This window comes from Hyla sarda, chromosome 4, assembly GCF_029499605.1.
Source record: "Hyla sarda isolate aHylSar1 chromosome 4, aHylSar1.hap1, whole genome shotgun sequence".
Classification (NCBI taxonomy): Eukaryota; Metazoa; Chordata; class Amphibia; order Anura; family Hylidae; genus Hyla; species Hyla sarda.
Genome location: NC_079192.1, coordinates 394,282,830 through 394,300,909, shown reverse-complemented (window position 1 = coordinate 394,300,909; position 18,080 = coordinate 394,282,830). Strand labels below are relative to the sequence as shown.

At 41.5% G+C, this 18,080-nt stretch overlaps 1 protein-coding gene across 3 annotated transcripts in view; it reads right to left on the bottom strand.

Moving 5' to 3' along the window:
- ANO2 (anoctamin 2) overlaps positions 1-18,080 on the bottom strand; it is a 233,914-nt gene that overhangs the window by 19,028 nt on the left and 196,806 nt on the right. For all 3 annotated transcript variants that reach the window (XM_056517209.1, XM_056517211.1, XM_056517210.1), the window contains 3 exons: positions 14,743-14,891; positions 1,891-2,043; positions 500-552 (listed from right to left, as the gene is read on the bottom strand). In XM_056517209.1, coding sequence (XP_056373184.1) covers positions 500-552; positions 1,891-2,043; positions 14,743-14,891 — 355 coding nt within the window. The remainder of the gene's footprint in view (positions 1-499; positions 553-1,890; positions 2,044-14,742; positions 14,892-18,080) is intronic.

Here is an 18,080-nt window from a genome sequence, read left to right as displayed (position 1 = left end):
GCAACTGGTCAACTTTCCCTCAGCACAGGTATAAATGAATTCTGCCCCCCCCCCCCCACGTAATGTGCACCACAACACTTTTTATGGGGCATAAATATTCTATTGGTCATCATGCTCCCCCCCCCCCCCCCCCTATCCTTGTACTAGGCAGAACAAGCTGTATTGGTTTTTGCCTTCAGTGTTCCTTTAATCAACAATAAGGTTAGACTTTAAAAAAAAAATCTGTGAACCATCACTCCCTACAATTACACTACCAATAAGCCAATATACACGGCTATTGAGACTGACCTAACAATACAAACGCATTATGTTTAATACTCATAGAACATTGAGTGCGAACATTTACACCTATTATGTACAATTGTCTCCAAATCCAGTAATTAGAAACTTAAATTACATTCAGGGAAGTGACAAACACAGGAATAATGGGAAATAAGTGATTTTTGCCCAACCCAAGAATCACACTGTGTTATGCCAACACCGGCAGGAAACCACTTACATTAATAATGACAGAGAATTTGCCAATTCCACTTAAAATGTTGTACCAAATGCCTGGAAAAAAGATAGGAATACATTGTTAGTCCAGTTACAATATAAAACATATTGCCTTTTTGAACACTTACTGTACATGCAACATTCTAGTCAAAATGTAAAGTTTCTACACATATAAAGTATGGATATATGGTATATATGTGCATGGTGGCTGTACAGAGAATGTTCCTATGGGTCTATGGAGTACTGCCATCTGGTACTCTACAGGGTGACATATTTTAACAAAATTCTCCCCAAGAGGCATTGTTGCCAACCGTAGCACCATAATTCAATGTTTGTTGGAGAATATTTAGAGGCAATACGGAGGCACAGTGGGGACCTATTTCTTATATGATTGTATTTGATTTACTGCTTACTTGACTTTTTTATCTGTCTTTTTGGTTATTGTATCCATCTGTCATGTTGTCATGAGGGACAGTATGATTGGCTTACAATGTAAGTTTTTGACCTGGATGTTGTTCTTGGACATGGATGGTTTGACGTCCTCAACCATTAAGTGTATTGACCCTTAAAATAGTTCCTTTGCAAGACAGTAACCATGAAATTTCATTTTGTGAACTGATAAAACCATCTCAGATGGGAAGGAAAGTGAAGTGAGGGAATTGGAAAGAGAAAAAGTTAAAAAAAAGTTGTAAAGAAGATAGAGAAAAAAGGAAGAAAAAGAAGAGAAGAAGAACATATAAAAATGGAGAACAAGTAAAATAAGATAAAATACAGAAGATGAAAATGAACATAGAAAGGGAAAAGATGAAGGGAAAAAGAAAGAGAGAGGGAGAAAAAAAAAGATAAGGTTATTAGTAAAAAAAAGAGTAATAAAAAAAATAAGCAAAAAAATTAAGGTGAAAAAGGAAGAAGAAAAGGAGAAAGAAAAAGAAAAAGGTGAAGCATACAGAGAAGAAAAAAAGATGATAAAGGGAAAAGAAGGCAGACAAAAGGGGAAAAAAAAGGTAAGAATAAAGAGAAGGAAAATGAAGAAAATAAAAAAGGGAGGGAAAAATAAAGAGAAGATGAAACAGAAAAAGAAGGAGATGGACAGAAGAAAAAGAAGAATAACAAGGAGCAGAAGTAGGAAAAAGAAAAGAATGAGATGCAAGGGATAAAAAGAAGAAAAAGGAAACAGAAGGAAAAAAGGGATAAGAGAAGAAAAAGAAGGAAAATAAGAAAAAGAAGGAGATAAAAGAGGTAAAAAGTCACAGATAGCAAAGAAAAGGGAGATGAAGCAGAAGGATAAGAGAAGAAAAATAAGGAGAAAACAATGAGAACAAACGGAGGGAGAAAATTTAAATAAGGTAAAAAGTATTGATACTGTGCAGCATAATAACACAGTACTTATAATACCTATATCTTTAGCTCGCACAGCATCCGGTCTTCTTAACTCAGCCACAAACTTTTTCGCGTCAAGTCTCACTTCAATAATGTTGTTGAGTAGAGCGAAGAGAGGAGCCAGAGGAAAGGAGGCCACAAACAGTGTGACAAACCCAAACTGGATAACTAAAATAACCAGAAAGAGGCTAAGTAAGCAGGGTAATACCGGAGGAAGCCATAGTGCATAAAACATAATATAGAGAAAAAGCCTTTACTATATAGACCAGTTATAACATATATATATATATATATATATATATAAAATAAAGATTCCGGACTAACAAGGCTAGGAGAAGAGACCACGGTTCCCTCCATTGTAACATACATCACGTCTCCTAGCAGGCTGGATCTAAAGAACGGCTTATTCTAGAGATACAGAGGTAGATTTATAAAAAGATGAAGAGGTGTGCAATTGCAAAGGGCAGCCAGTCAAATCACTTGTTTTATTTTTTTAGAGTCCTTTTTAAAAATGAAAGAAGCAATCTAATTGGTTGCTATGGGCAACTGCACCACTCTTCCTCTACACAGGTTTTTCATAAATCTCCCCCACAGTGTAGTATCTGCAGTACCCTAATAGCAACTTTCAAACCGTGTAATGGGGAACGCACATCTGTCTTGCTGTGAGGTCTGGAGAACCTCCCATATAATCAGTCTGCTTATATAGCCAGGACTGCCCCCTATAACATAAGAATGGCTGTGTAGTCTGGAGCTCCCCGTATAACAACAGTCTGGCTGTGTAGTCTGGAGTATCCCCTATAACAGCAGTCTGGCTGTATAGACTGGAGTTCCCTCTATAACAGCATTCTGACTGAGTAGTCTGGGGCTCTGCCTATAACAGCAGTCTGGTTGAGTAGTCTGAAGCCCCCCCCCCATCTATAACAGAAGTCTGGCTTTGTAGTCTGGAGCGCCCCCTAAAACACCAGTGTGATTGTGTAGACTGGAGCTCACCCTATAATAGCAGTATGGTTCTGTAGGCTGGAGTACCCCTCTAACTGCAATCTAGCTGTGTAGTCTTTATATCCTCCTATGATAGCAATCTGGCTGTGTAGTCTGGAGCTCCCCCTATAACAACAGTCTGGCTGTGTAGTTTGGAGCTCCCCCTATAACAGCAGTCTGGTTGTATAGTGCAAAGCGGTCTTTCTGTGTAGTGTAAAGATCCCTCCTATAAAAGCAGTCTTTCTCTGCAGTATGTAGTGTCCCCTATAACAGCAGTCTGGATGGGTAATGTAGAGTGCCTCCTATAACAGCAGTGTGGCTGTTTAGTATAGAGCGCCACCTATAACAACAGTCTGATTTTACAGTTCTTAGCACCTCCTGTAACAGCAGTCTGTCTGTGTAGTGTAGAGTGCACCATTGATCACTTAGTTATGCCTTATAGACTTGCATTATGTAAAAAACAAAAAAAAGAAACCCATTCCTATACAAAAGTTGTGAACAGATACATAACAATTTTACAACTGATATGAAACCTGAAAAAGGAAAAAGAAAAGAATTCTTGGCACGACCTCCCAGAAAACGTCAGTAAATCATTTTGGCACAAAAGTCGGGACATGTGAGATCAAATGTAATGTGGCACCAAGAGTCTTGGCTGGCAGACACTGAGGAATTTTCTACATAAGGCAGTGCACTTGCGAGTGTTATGCAAACCACTTCTCTTAACTTTGCGTTAACAACAGTGTTTTCCTAATCTGGCATCTCGCTATCCGCACACATATACACAGAGAGGCGTCCCATTGGATTCTTTCATGCACTTATTAAGGCTCAGTTTGAGAGCTCAAAATGTTGGCATCAGTTCATTGTGCCAGGGGCAGCACTCGACAAGTTCACAGTCTCCACAGAACAAAAGCAAATGGGTTTCAAGAATGAGTCCTAGATCCTACCACTGCCAAGGTTGAGTTACGGTTTTAGGTTTGACATATCTTTCGGTATTCTACGGTGAGTCACGCTTGTTTGCTTATCATCGTGACTCGGTCGCCTTTAATTCGACTTGACTTTGAGTCAAAAAGTTTAATACGAAAAAGTTTAGTCAAAAAGTTTACAAAGAGTTCAAGCGTGGACAAACAATAACAACAAGGCTGTTATCAGACTGTTCTTCTGTTCCCAATTTGCTAGTACATGAGCACCGTCTGGCATGGACTAAACAGCAACGTTGGGCGTGCAATGACGTGCAACATCTAAAGTAATGTGTTGTGTGTTGTGCCTACAGGGATACATTAAGCTATGATGTGCTACTTAGAAGGGTACTTATAAAACTAACTAATATACATACTATTAAAATGCTGGCCCATTTCTGGGATCTCCTTAAACTGCCCTGCCCAGGCCCTTGTAGCAATAATTTATTACATTTATATTCGTAAACACTGGAACGAGAAGTAGATTTTCATGATGTTTATCATTGGAGACAAAAGTAATACTGGGCCCATACTATCCAAATAATACTACAGTACTGGTACTAAATACAGTGCCAAGTAACAACATGGAGTGCCAACATCCTAGTGCATACATTAAGGGGGTACTCCACTGCTCAGCGTTTGGAACAAACTGTTCCGAACGCTGGAGCTGGCGCCAGGAGCTTGTGATGTCATAGCCCCGCCCCCTTTAAAAATATTACTATAATAATCCAAGCCAGAATGAAGGGGGTATATTGAATAGTTATTTTTTGTTAAATAAAATAATAAACATGGGCAGCAGGATGATGCTCTTCGGGGTGCATAGCTTCCTCAAATTGGCCAATCTGAGGAAGGGATGAGTGCAATCTAAAATGTGTCATACTGCGACCTATGTTTAGTCTGTGTAAATCCAGTACCCCCTTTTGCCTTGGCATACATTATATGCACTTTCCACAATAATAATTAAAGAGCATATTCATTATAAATAGCTAAGAAGCTTAGATGTAGACAAGTTTGTAAGTGAGGTCTAGGTTGGTGTGAGATTTCAGAAAAATTTGAGCACTAGGGCAAAAATTTGCCACTGTGCAAATGTGCAACTTATTGACCCATTGCACCAAAATGTCTGACTTTTTACCACCCCCCAAAAAAGTTTAAAACTAAAGATAAATTATTTCCAAATGAAAACAAGAACCAACCTAAAGCTATTTACTTTGAGTCTTGTAAGATGACCTGCCAATAAGGCGGCAAATAGAAGGTCTAAAATGGCGAAAGCCAAGGAGGCGTCTATTCACATGAAACAACTGACTATCTTTTCGAATCCCTCCATACACATGAATTTTTTGCTCAGATTCTAAGTTGAGGATTAAGCCACTGACAGTCTACTCTGGCAGCTTATCTCTCCAAAAATAAATGGATCGGGCAGTTGAAACTCAACAAGTCCTGACAAAATTGGAGTGATTGACTCTTTTCTGATGTGTATAGGGGTCATTAGTCTACCCTTGTGTATAAGGTTAGTACTTTAAATATTTACACCAGGAGCATTGCTATAAGGTGTAGAGGCAGCAGTCACAATTTAGTACTGGTGCCCAATGGAACTGGATACAAGAGATGGTACACGGTGGGTGCGAGGGGCCATTTATTTATATCTACCTTGGTGCCACTTTGGAAATAGTCCATATAAATTGCTACTTTCTACTAAGGCTATGGTTAGTTATGACTCCCTCAACCCATGAGGTACACGCTACAGGTGGCACCTTGTTATATTATGTTTCTTCTTTCTCTTTATAAGGAACCTGTCAGCAGAGTCTTGGTTGTTAAACCACGGACATGCTTCTGGAGTACTTGTAAATACATTTGTACTTGTGTCTCTGTTGAAAGCATTTGTTTTACTAGCAAGGAATAAAAAGGGTATTATAAAACTACGGCACAACAGTCATCAAACCGGTGCTGCTGTGGTGACCTGTAATGGTGTCCATGTTCAGGTCCCACTTGGAGCCTGAAGTCAGTGCTACCTGTCCCAAGCAGGACATTCCTTTTAAGTACAATATTTTTCTTTTCCTATTAAACATTCTATTTTATCTGGTGGGAGAAACTTTTTTTAAAAGTCTTGTCTCAAAAAAAAAAAAAATACATAGTTACATAGTTCCTTGCAAATTTCAACTGTGCAATTCGATCAGCTGTTGTCTATTTTTGTGTTTTTTTTTCTACTCAACACTTTGACATCACAGCCCAATATGTATACACATACTGGTTTCTTACCTGCAGGCATATTGTTTGTAACTATTATCTTAAAATTTAAAAACATAACAAAAAGGTGCATGGAGATGACCTCTCCCACATTAGCTCGCTGCCCCTGGGCACTGGACGAATGAACCCTTATGTGTCATATGACATGTCCTTGACTAGTGACTCACCCTGTAAACACCTCAGCTATTTGGTTATGGACCGGACTAGTTGAGCCTCTTGAGTGCACGTCACGAAAGAGACCAGGAATTCAACTGCAATGTGCCTAGAGCAGCCGTGCTTTAATGGAGTAGATAACATTTCTGTGAATGTGCATCATGTATAGAGAAGGAAGTTACTAAGACCTACATTTCACACATCGGTCTTAAGATGCATTGTAAACAAGTTTTTATCGGTCGGGGTGTGAGTGTTTAGACCCGACCAATCAGTAGACCAAGCACTTCTCTCCCCGATCTGGAGAGAATACTCTAAGTTTGCACTTCTGCTGGCTTATTCTACTGATCGGTCAGTGGTCTAAACACTCAAATTACAACCAAAAATGTTTTTGAAAACTTCTGGAAAGGTAAGGGTAGACACAACTGTACCCCTGAGATTTGGGGCTTAATCAGTCCACATTGGCAAAAGATTTGGTGGTGAAGGCCCTTGATGGTAGAGGCCCTCATTTTAAATGTCCCACATCTTGCGTTACAGGGGTAGGACTAGCATAGACCTGGATTGTTGAGTCCTTTTGGTCACCTAGTCTTTTCGGGTCACCAGTCTTTGTATGATTAAGAATGTCCTCATCTATCCAGCTTTGGGGTTGACAGAAAACATGCACTCTTGATTTATAGTGTTTGAGATTTTTTTTTAGGTTGAATTGACATAGAAGGTAGAAAACAACCAAGAAATTCATTAAATTAACCTAAAAAAATTGCAACCATGTAACTTGGGTGCAGTTGACATTCACGCACAATGACTCAAAGTGGAATAACTCTTAACCATCTTAATAAATATTTAATTAGTATTTTCCCATCCTTGACACTCGCTGAGTGACATCTCAGCCTCTCCCTGAAGACATGCTGCCCTCTGGGCTGAAATTTCAGGCTTGTTCAACCACTTGTTGAATTGACATGCTTACTTAGTCAGGTAATGACATACTGTATGAGACTGGGAGAGAGTGCAAGACTGTAAAACACCATATCAAGTCAGATGAGTGCTTTCTTCAGTAAGGCAGGCTACCTGCTACGGCTATGCTTGGAATTGGAGAGTAGCTCATTTGAAGTGTATCAAAGCCCACGTTATATTTATTAATTTTTTTCTTGAAAGTCCAAAGAATGCATATATTGCGGTTATTTTTTAAGTTTTTGCATCTTTCGATGGTCAAGATGAATACTCTTAGGGCCATATTACAGGGGCCGACTCTTTTGGTTAAGGCTTGTTTCGAATGCCTAATACAAGGCTTTCTAGTGCAGGGAGGGAGACAGGAATGATCTCTGTATCATTTGTGCAGCCATCTTTTTCCATAATTGGTCTATCCCGCATTCTCTATTACAGCATGGTCAAGCATGGACTTACAAGGAAGCAACCTTCTATAGGTGACAGTAGAGGGTCAACTATTTCTTCTGGAGGAGAGCTACTTTATATGTGATTGGCACATCAAAAATGTCTAGTCACAGTTAGCAACCAATAGGTAGTGGTGCCAACCAAAACTGAGAATGAATACCAAATATTTAGGCATATTAGATTAACCCTATACTGCAATGGGCTTGTCTCTGGTTCTGGCAGCGGCTGTTACCCTTCCTGTGCCAATGAGAAGATGGTAATGAAGTGCCATTGGTATCAGGCCTTGGTATCCCCACTCTCCTGGTGTGGGCTATTTAAGTCACAGGCTTGTTTCTTAGAATTGCCTGTGATAGAGGTTATGCCCCTGCAGTAGCTCCTTATACCTGCATTTGTTTTACTGTCTTCTTGTTCTCATGATCTTTTGGCTTGTTCCCTGACTACCACTTTGCTTAGTGATTTGGTAGTGTGTGACTTCCTGGTTCTGACTTGGCTTGCCTGACCTTGTTCTTTCTAGTTGCTCTTCACCTGTATTGGCTCCCTGGTCTTTTCCCTGGTTAGCCAATTGTGTCTTGACTTTCTCTCTGACCTATGCATTGGTATGTTTTGTGTTTGACCTTATTACACTCTGCACTTGTTCAGAGAAGAGACCATCACCCAGCTGGGGGTCTGTCGCATTGTGAAGTGGGCAGGGAAATTGGTTGTGGGTGAGTTCAGGGCTACACTTCTCCCTGTCCTACGTTACACATACTACATTATTAAGAAATGTGGAAACCATCCCATTGGTCATACACTATTGCGTCTCTATAGAAAAATATATGGGGATCCTCCTGTCTAAAGCTGTATGATTTTGGAAAGCAAATAGACCACTAGAAGGGGTCATGGGCTCTTCTTCTCCACATACAACCCTAGACAAGGTAAGGACTTGGGCAGAAGACCAATGCCACATAGGAAAAAAAAAGAGCACCACACCTTTTTGTGTTGCAGGAGCTATGTACATCTGCTTCCAAATCTAAGGCATGAGCCACATAATACAACATTAGTCATAACATTGTGTTCCCGCACAGTTGCTGTTGATACTTGTGTCATCACATAAATGTCCTGATGAAGGGTGAAGGTTGTAGCCTCCTTAAAGCTTTTCATCAGGAAATTTTGTTACTCTTTTAAAAAGCTATTTCAGACAACAGACGCTGTTGATACTTTTCCTTTCTTTTGTTGACTCATCAGATTCAAAATAGTCATCCATCAACGTCACTGTCAGTCAACACGGAGAGAGAAAACTACATTCTGTTCTGCCAGGCTTTTGAGAACTTCGGGCAGTCCGTACAACCAAGGCACTTACCTAAAATAACATGATCACTTAACAAGAAAAGAAAACATATTTGACATTGCTTATTATCAGGGAGGGTTAAATATGTGGAATATTTCATAGCTCGACATATGGACGGTAAACAATCTATGAGAATAGGATGGAGTAACACGAGCAATTGCAATCGACTCTTGTGTCTGGTGGGTCCCCCAAAACCCACTACAATATAAGGCCCCAATACATGTCCACATAAGCCACATAGTATCATCACAGTAGAGCCTGCAGCTATAAAGTCAAGATCAAAGGTCCTTTACAATTCCTATGTCTCTAAGATAGGCCAATGGCGCTGAACTACTGGGTGCAATAGCACCTTCGAAACTGGTATTTCATTAGCTATACATTTATACTCCTTTACTCTCAGGCCGCTCAACCACTTAGCAAAGATAACACTCCAACAACAATCCAGCCCTGACTTTTTAGGAACATATAAGGCCGAAAAAAAGAAGGAATTAGTGTTGACATATTCATAAAATACATAGATTCTCTAAAATAAGATGTCATCATATGTTGTGATAGAAAACTCCAGTCCCTGACTGGTGCCAGGAAGTTAAACAGATTTGTAAATTACTTTGTGTATTGTGTAAAGTCTACTAAGGTGTTGTGCTCTTAGTACCACTCCAACCACCACTGACACCCTCCACTTGAACATACCTCACTAGGGGCGCACTCCCTTTCTCTTTCTTTCTCAGCTATCCCAATGGACAATGTATGGAGTGGTAGTACACACTTGTGACCACTTTTCTCTTCTGATGGTAAACTTTGGACCGCGCTTTAGATTGTGGGGGTCCCAGCAGTCAGACCAACTGCAATTACATACTTATCCACTATCCCCTTGTCCTAATTACTAGGACAAGCCGCTTAATGAACATCTGTTGAGACCACCCTATTAAAGGAGGACAGAATCAACTTCATTTATTAATCTCATCTTGCATGTATTACTACTTCACAGACTGCAGCCATTACTATCCTTTCTCTCATCCGTGTCCTTTTAATGCCTTTTAAGCCTACGATAGAGTAAAACTTTGTACAAAAACAATCCCTCCATTATTCAAGTTAATACTTTAATTGCAGTTTATTATAAAATTCTGTGGTTATGACGGAGCCGATGAAAGGATCTTTTGTAGTCCGGGACACAAATCTTTGTGGGTAATTTTTGCAATATCACTAATTACTTTATAATAACATTAAATGCATAAAGATGGCATCCTACTGAGTAAACCTTCTCACCGCTGTTGGGTTCCTAGATAATTCATGGTGGTTAGGTGACAATAAATCCTTAAAAATATATAGGCCAATCAGAAAACGCCTTCTCGTCCATGTTATGCATGATGCAGAAGTCATACACAAGCCATTGTAGCTCTGTTCTAGAGTCATTTGGAGTGCGGAGGGTGTAGAGTACTGAAGCCCCTGGGACCCAGTGAAAAATCTGTAATAGGCCCCCCCCCACCTAACATGTATCTATATATATATATATATATAAAAAGAGAAGGCCTGACTCACGGACTCATCAATGCCCCGCCTAAACCCTTGGACCTAGAAAGCTGAATTTTTTCACAGGTGCTGTTTGTAAGACGTAGATGAGGAATAAGAAAGGATTTTTTGAAATTCAACCCTTAAAGGGGTACTCCTGTGGAAAACTTTTTTTTTTTTTTTTTAAATCAACTGGTGCCAGAAAGTTAAACAGATTTGTAAATTACTTCTATTAAAAAATCTTAATCCTTCCAGTACTTTTTAGGGGCTATATAATACAGAGGAAATGCTTTTCTTTTTAAATTTCTCTGATGTCATGACCACAGTGCTCTCTGCTGACCCCTTACTGTTTATTTTAAGAGCTGTCCAGAGCAGGGGAAAATACTCATCGCAAACATATGCTGCTCTGGACAGTTCTTAAAATGGACAGCAGAGGTCAGCAGAGAGCACTGTGCTCGTCACATCAGAGAAATCTAAAAAGATAAGCATTTCCTCTGTAGTATACAGCCCCTAAAAAGTACTGGAAGGATTAAGATTTTAAAATAGAAGTAATTTACAAATCTGTTTAACTTTCTGGCACCAGTTGATTAAAAAAAAAAGTTTTTCACGGGAGTACCCCTTTAAGGGGGTGAAAAAGGGGTTGAAAGTTTGTATGGAAGTCCATCATTTTTGAAGGTAGAAGCATGAAACTTTGTTTTTAGGCTAATAATTAGAGATAAAGAAACACGCATTTTAATGTTTTCTAAAATTTCACCCTTGAAGGGGTGAAACGGGGGTTCAAAGTTTGTATGAATTAAGATTAGGTTGATTTTTGAATAAAAAAATTTGCACTATTACTCTTAAATAAAAACAACGTCTGTCTGTATCTGTATTTACATGATAATAATCCTCCGAAAAATCTATCAACACACGAAAAAATTTTAACGCTCTGCACCCGGACAGTATATGAGCAGCGCAGAAAGGAAATTCAAAAAGAAAAGAACTTACTGTGGAACATACAGCAGCTGATAAGCATTGGAAGGATTACAATTTTTAGAAGTATTTTACAAATCTGTTTAAAGGGGTACTCCGCTGCTCCGTTTTCGGAACAAAATGTTCCGAGCGTTTAGAGCCGGTGTCGGGGGGGCTCGTGATGTTACAGCCCCACCCCCTCAATGCAAGTCTATGGGAGGGGGCGTGACAGCCATCATGCCCCCTCCCGTAGACTTGCATTGAGGGGGTAGGGCCATGACATCACGAGCCCCTGGCGCCAGCTCTAAGCGTTCGGAACATTTAGTTCCGAACGCTTAACAGCTGAGTACCCCTTTAACTTTCTAGCACCAGTTGATTTAAATGAAAATGTTTTCCAGGGGAGTACCCCTTTAAATAGGTAATGCCAGGCAGGGATAAGAGGGGGATACGTTAGAGACAGACACACTGACCCATGTCCGGAGGAAGTAGGAGAGAGGCCAGGGGTAAAAGCCTGAGGAGGTGGAGCAGCGTGGGGTAAGTGCCAGGACAAACCACACCCTGGATGATGCCAACTGCTGGAAACACAAATGCCCTGATCTGCCAAACCCCTACTTGAATTTTCAAAGTTCTGAGAAGCTCCAGTGGACCTTTTTTTTTACAATCTACTATATGCCACAACCATGGAAAGTGCACGTTCATAAATAGACCTGACAAAAGCTTCATTATATGTGACATGTGACCCCCACAATGCTAATACTCCCTCCGGCTAATGAGCAGACAATGACACCATGTGACACCCTTTTGTTTTTGATTTTACACGGAGTACCAATACACGATCAGGGCTTACTCATAGGTCAGGCTGTATTTAGAGCTACATCTGATGTCATTGGGTTATATTCAGCTGCTGGTAATCCAAAAACAACCATAAAAAAATAAATACATAAAATAAAATAAAAAGATCACCCACTATAATGTAGGCAAAATGTTGTCTCGGTGAATCATGCCGTTAATTACGGAGAGTACAATACGTACAATATGCACCACTGAAATCTCCTCTCAGACATGGTTTATGGATCTAAAATAAAATTGGTTACTAATATCCCTGAGGACGTGAAATATGTTCCTATTATTGCATACTATCACATATGGATATTATTTTCTCTTTGGCGTTGCCTGACCCGTAGATCACGTCATTCCAAGATGGATGTTACTGTTTATTAGAAATTATTATGGTAATATTTCTACTTTATATATACATTTTGACACAGATTTATAATGTCTGCCGATGGAGCAAAGGATTTACAAGGAATTTTCTAAATGTCTTGAGAAAATAATAGGCCTTATGTGCCGCTGCAGACAAGCACCTACATTCGGATAGATGGTTTTGGGCAAAACAGTACTTTTAACAGGTAGCAGCCGTCGCCTCATTAAGGGGCTGTCCCAATGTTATATATGATATTTGCCATTTATATTCTCTTAGAAAACAATCCTATGAAAAGTTAGGACATTTACCTACATGGTATGGTGCCACCTGATGTTCAGAGTGTATATATTGTGCACGACCACCTACTGAGCTGGAGGAAACACCTGCTCAGTGACTACAGCAGTGGTGTCTAAACTAGGGATCGACCGATATCGATTTTTTAGGGCCGATAGCCGATAATTTATACCGATATTCCAGCATAAATTATCGGCCATTTCTACATCCCCCCCCGGCCCGGTAGAAGCGGCTGCAGATCATTGATTTAAAGCAGGCGCTTTAAATCAATTAACTGCAGTGGCTTTTGCAGAGCCAGAGACCACCGTTCTCTCCCCCTGCCTGTCCTGGGGTCCTCCCTAGTCCAACCACCACCCCCCTATCCTCTGGCCAGAGGCCGCTGCCGCCCTATTCTCTCCCCCTGCCAGTCCTTAGTCCAACCACCGCCGCTGCCCCATTGCCTCCCCCATCCCCGGTTTTATAATTACCTGGGCCCGGGGTCCGCGCTACTTCTGGCTCCGGCAGCGTCCTGAGCTGTCCCTGTTCACACTGACGGTGACGTCGCGTTGAGGATGTCACTCGTCATTGCGCAGCACACAGCGTAACTCAGGACGCTGCAGGATCCAGAAGTAGCGCAGACCCCGGGCCCCGGGAACAGGTAATCATTAAACCGGGGATGGGGGAGGCAATGGGGCAGTGGCGGTCTCTGGCCGGGGCGATGGGGGGTCGGGGCGGTGGGGGGGCGGGGGGCGGTGCGGCCCGGGTTGGCAGTGCGGCGGGGGGGGGGGGGGGGGGCATTATCGGATTATCTGCAAGGTAATTGCCGATACCGATAACATCCAAAATTGTGAATATCGACCGATAATATTAGCCAAACCGATCCCTCGGTCGATCCCTAGTCTAAACTGTGGACCACCAGATGTTGCTCCTTCCCTTACAAGCAGTCACAAACCCCTTTCTATTGGCTGCTCTGTGGTAAACAGAAGACCACTATGCAGAGATCTGGCCCTAGAGCAGTGGTTCCCTAAATATGCAACATCTGGATGTCCACATTTTTGACCACTGCTTTACAGCCAGATAGCATGGCCGTATAGCTGAGAAGGCTCTTTCTGCAGGGGAAGCCAGAAGCCAGAGGGGGAGGAGACTGATTCTATCCAAAGCTCACCCCCTAGGAGCACACAGAAGCAAAACATTATGATAACAATATATTTTTATGATTCATTGTGAATAACATTTAGGACTTTTGGAATGAAAATAATCTTTCAATGAACTAGGCTTAATTTGTTCAAGGTTCCTTGTCTTTAGGACATAACACTGATGTTATTTCAACCAACCTAAAAAAAAGCTATAAAGTCTTGGCCACTAAGTGCCTCCTTTCTTTGCAAGCTGCTGTCCATTTTTCTGCAAAATGTCTGTAGTTAGTGGCACAGTTGTTACACCAAGCACTCCGACCGGACACGCTGGCCCTGAGCACTCGCAAATCTCGGGCAGTCACTCACCTTTCCTATCTGCTGTTCCTCCTGTAGTCTCGCATCGCCGGCGCGTGTGTCCCCGCCTCCTAGGGCACCCACGCGCCGGTGCTTTAAGAGTTAAAGGGCCAGTGCGCCCTTGATTGTTGCTTTCACCTGTGCCTTGTCTATAAGTGTGATCACCTCCCACACCCCCTTGCAGGATCTTTGCGCCTAGTGCCTCAGAGAAAGCAGTCATTATGTTTGCCTGTCTGTTTTCCTGACTACTCCGCTTGTGACCTGACTACGCTCCTGTGCCGCCAGCCTTCTGACTTTTGCTACATCCTGACTATGCTTCTGTACCGCCTGTCCTGCCTTCTTGCCCTTAAAAGACACTGCATTTGATTTGGGAATTTTGAGGGACATTTAAACACTTACTCATCTCCATGTACTCTGGGGTCAGTCCAGTAAATGGTTCTAGAGCGTAATCTCTGTCCCATTGTTGAGGTTCTCTTGAGCTGTTGAGATTGTCCTCACCGGGCTCCGTCCTGTCATCTTTCAGCTTCCGAAACAATTTCTTGAGTTTTCTGCAAACATAATCATAATACATTTATTTTTTTTAAATCACTGTTGTTATACACTTTCGATTTCATATTTTTTAAAATTATTATTATTATTATTTTTTTTTACATTGTAGTCTGCTTCATCCTGTCCAGAAATGGTCAAGAACTCCATCTGATAACCCCGAACATAGTAATGTTTTATTGAAAGGAGCAGTAAACTAAATCCATAAAACAAGGTAATGACTCATATCCTGATAACACAAAGAGGAATCACATAGTTCAAGATGATTCAACTGACTGAAAAGGAAATAAAAAAATCTAATTTAAGGAGTAATTCCTCCTTAATAACGCACAGCAAATGGCTGCCTATTCCCAAAGAGCAAGTAATATTTTTTTGCTGTCTGCATTTTTGTGTTACTCGGTGGATTTATAGCAAGTCTGAGGACATACCATAAAGTATATTAGTAAGAAATTTTTAAAACATTGAATAAAAATTTGTAAAAAAAATTTGGTGATGATAACCTTCATAACATATCGTTTCAGAGTGTCACTTTCTTGATATGGACTGCCACATGCACAGAAAAGATTAAAATGGATAAAATGTTGACCTCCTGTAGTTACCATCAAACTGAGCATAATACTTTAAATGGGCACTCTCATTAAAACTAATTTTTGCTATTTATGGTAAATAAAAAATATTTCTAATGGACTTTGTTTCTAAAAAAAAATGAAGGTTTGTATGTTTTATTTGTGTTTAAAAAAAGCTTCCACTAGGTGTCTCTCTACTTGTCCAGAGCACATTTCCCCCCACCTTTTGCACAGACTTTGGACTCCTGCTGGCCTGGCAGAAGTCCAAAATCAGGAAATGCAGCCTGGAATGCTGAGGGGGGGGGGCAGCCTTAGCCAATCATAGCTCATTTCACACACTAAACTGTTCTGGGCTGTGTGTAGCAGAGTGAAGGAGGAAGTTCTCCCCTGTATGGCTTCAGATCATGTCACGCCTGCTGGGGAACGCCCCTTCCCAGTCTGTGAATCTGACTGAGACTGAGCAGAAAATACAGAGCAATATCAAGGTAGAAAACTAAAAAATAATAAAAATAAAGGCAGGAGGTGGTTTATCATGATGGGGGCAGTGAACTGGGAGGATTATAAAATTTAACAAGATCATGACAGGTACTCTTTAAGACAATGCTGAGACTGGCTATATATAGATATATACATATCAGACAAGTGCTGGCCAAACACACCAACTTCAGACAGAGTGGTCGACAATCAAAAGTGTATGGTCACCTCCCAATTTCCCCTAAAGACAGATATCTGGGTAAGATCGAGCATGTTGGATTTCAACCGCCCAAGCCTTTTGTATTTAGAGAAATAAGCCACCACCGGAGTCTGGTAGTGGCTTTCTCTCCATTCAGAACACATAAATGCTCATCCAAACCTAGTAGGCATCTAAACGTGAGGAATGGGAAAAATGGTTGTCATCTGAACGAGAGTTTGGGTGACAGATATCTCATATTTATGGGAAAAATTAGAAATGATGGTATTTTTTGTCACCCGAAAAAGCCCTATAAAATATACTGCTACTTTCGTTGGGTTCACATATAGTATTTTGGTCAATATTTTTGCAGTATTTTCAGCCAAAACCATGAGTGGGTCCAAAACACAGAAAAAGGTGCAAATCGTTCCATTATAGTTTTTCCCTGTGTTGGTTGCACACCTGGTTTGGGCTGAACATACTGACCAAAATACTGAGCAAAATGTGTGAACCCTAATACTGCCTTAAAGGGGTGCTCCGACCCTAGGCATCTTATCCCCTACCCAAAGGATAGGGGATAAGATGTCTGATCATGGGGGTCCCACCACTGGGGACCCCCACGTTCTCTGCTGCGGCACCCCAGACATCTGGTGCATGGAGTGAACTTCGCTCCATGCTGGATGACTGGCGATGCGGGGCGGAGGCTTGTGATGTCATGGTCACACACTGTTCGTGACGTCAAAGCCATGCCCACTCAATGCAAGTCTATGGGAGGGGTGTGACGGCCATCACACCCCCTCCCATAGACTTGCATTGAGGGGGTGTGGCCATGATGTCACAAGCCTCCGACGCTGCACCCGACACTCTGAACAAATGCTCGGTGCAGCAGGGAGATTGCAGGGGCTGAATAGGGAATAAGATGTCTAGGAGCAGAGTACCCCTTTAAAAGCACCCTCAATGCAAGCCTATGGGAGGGGGCGTGACAGCTGTCACGCCCCCTCCCATAGCGAACAGCATTGTGACATCATGGCCCTGCCTCCGTGTGATGTCACAGCTGTCACGCCCCCTACCATAGGCTTGCATTGAGGGGAAGGAGCGTGACGTCACACGGAGGCGGGGCCATGACGTCACAATGCTCCAGCCATGTGATCGCCAGTCATCAGACCCGGAGCAAACATTCTCCGGGGACTGATTGTAACGGGGTGCTGCGTGCAAGATCACAGGGGTCCCCAGCGACGGGACCCCCACGATCAGGCATCTTATCCCCTATCCTTTGGATAGGGGATAAGATGTCTTAGCGCCAGAGTACCCCTTTAATGCTTTTACTACTTACTGAATCCAGTGAATGCTTTAATGTAGACATAGCTGACGTCAGTGACGGGGAAAGCGTGAGTCCCTGACCTCCGTAACATGCATGGAATGCATACTGATGAATGCGGCAGCAAAGTCTTGGTTTTACCATCACTTTCCAGTATACAAAAACCCTTCTCTAATCCTGTGTTATTGTATGAAGTTAGTTTAGGGTGGTGAGTAGTAGAATTCTGACAGTCCTTTATAGCAACACTGGTCAACCATCTGGTCTTCAAAAACATCTCAATAGTCAGTATTTGATGCTTGTACCTTGTTGCTTACATTAATAGTTTTATATATATATATATATATATATATATATATATATATATATTTACATACAATGGGGGAGATTTATCAAAACCTGTGCAGAGGAAGAGTGGTGTAGTTTTCCATAGCAACCAATCAGATTGCTTCTTTCATTTTCCACAGGCCTCTTTAGAGGCCTGTGGAGAATGAAAGAAGCAATGTGATCGGTTGCTATGGGCAACTGCACCACTCTTCCTCTGCACAGGTTTTGATAAATCTCCCCAAATATGTTCAGTGGTATACATAAAAGAGATAGGGCCCTGTGACAAAGATTCATATGGACATATTACGATGGT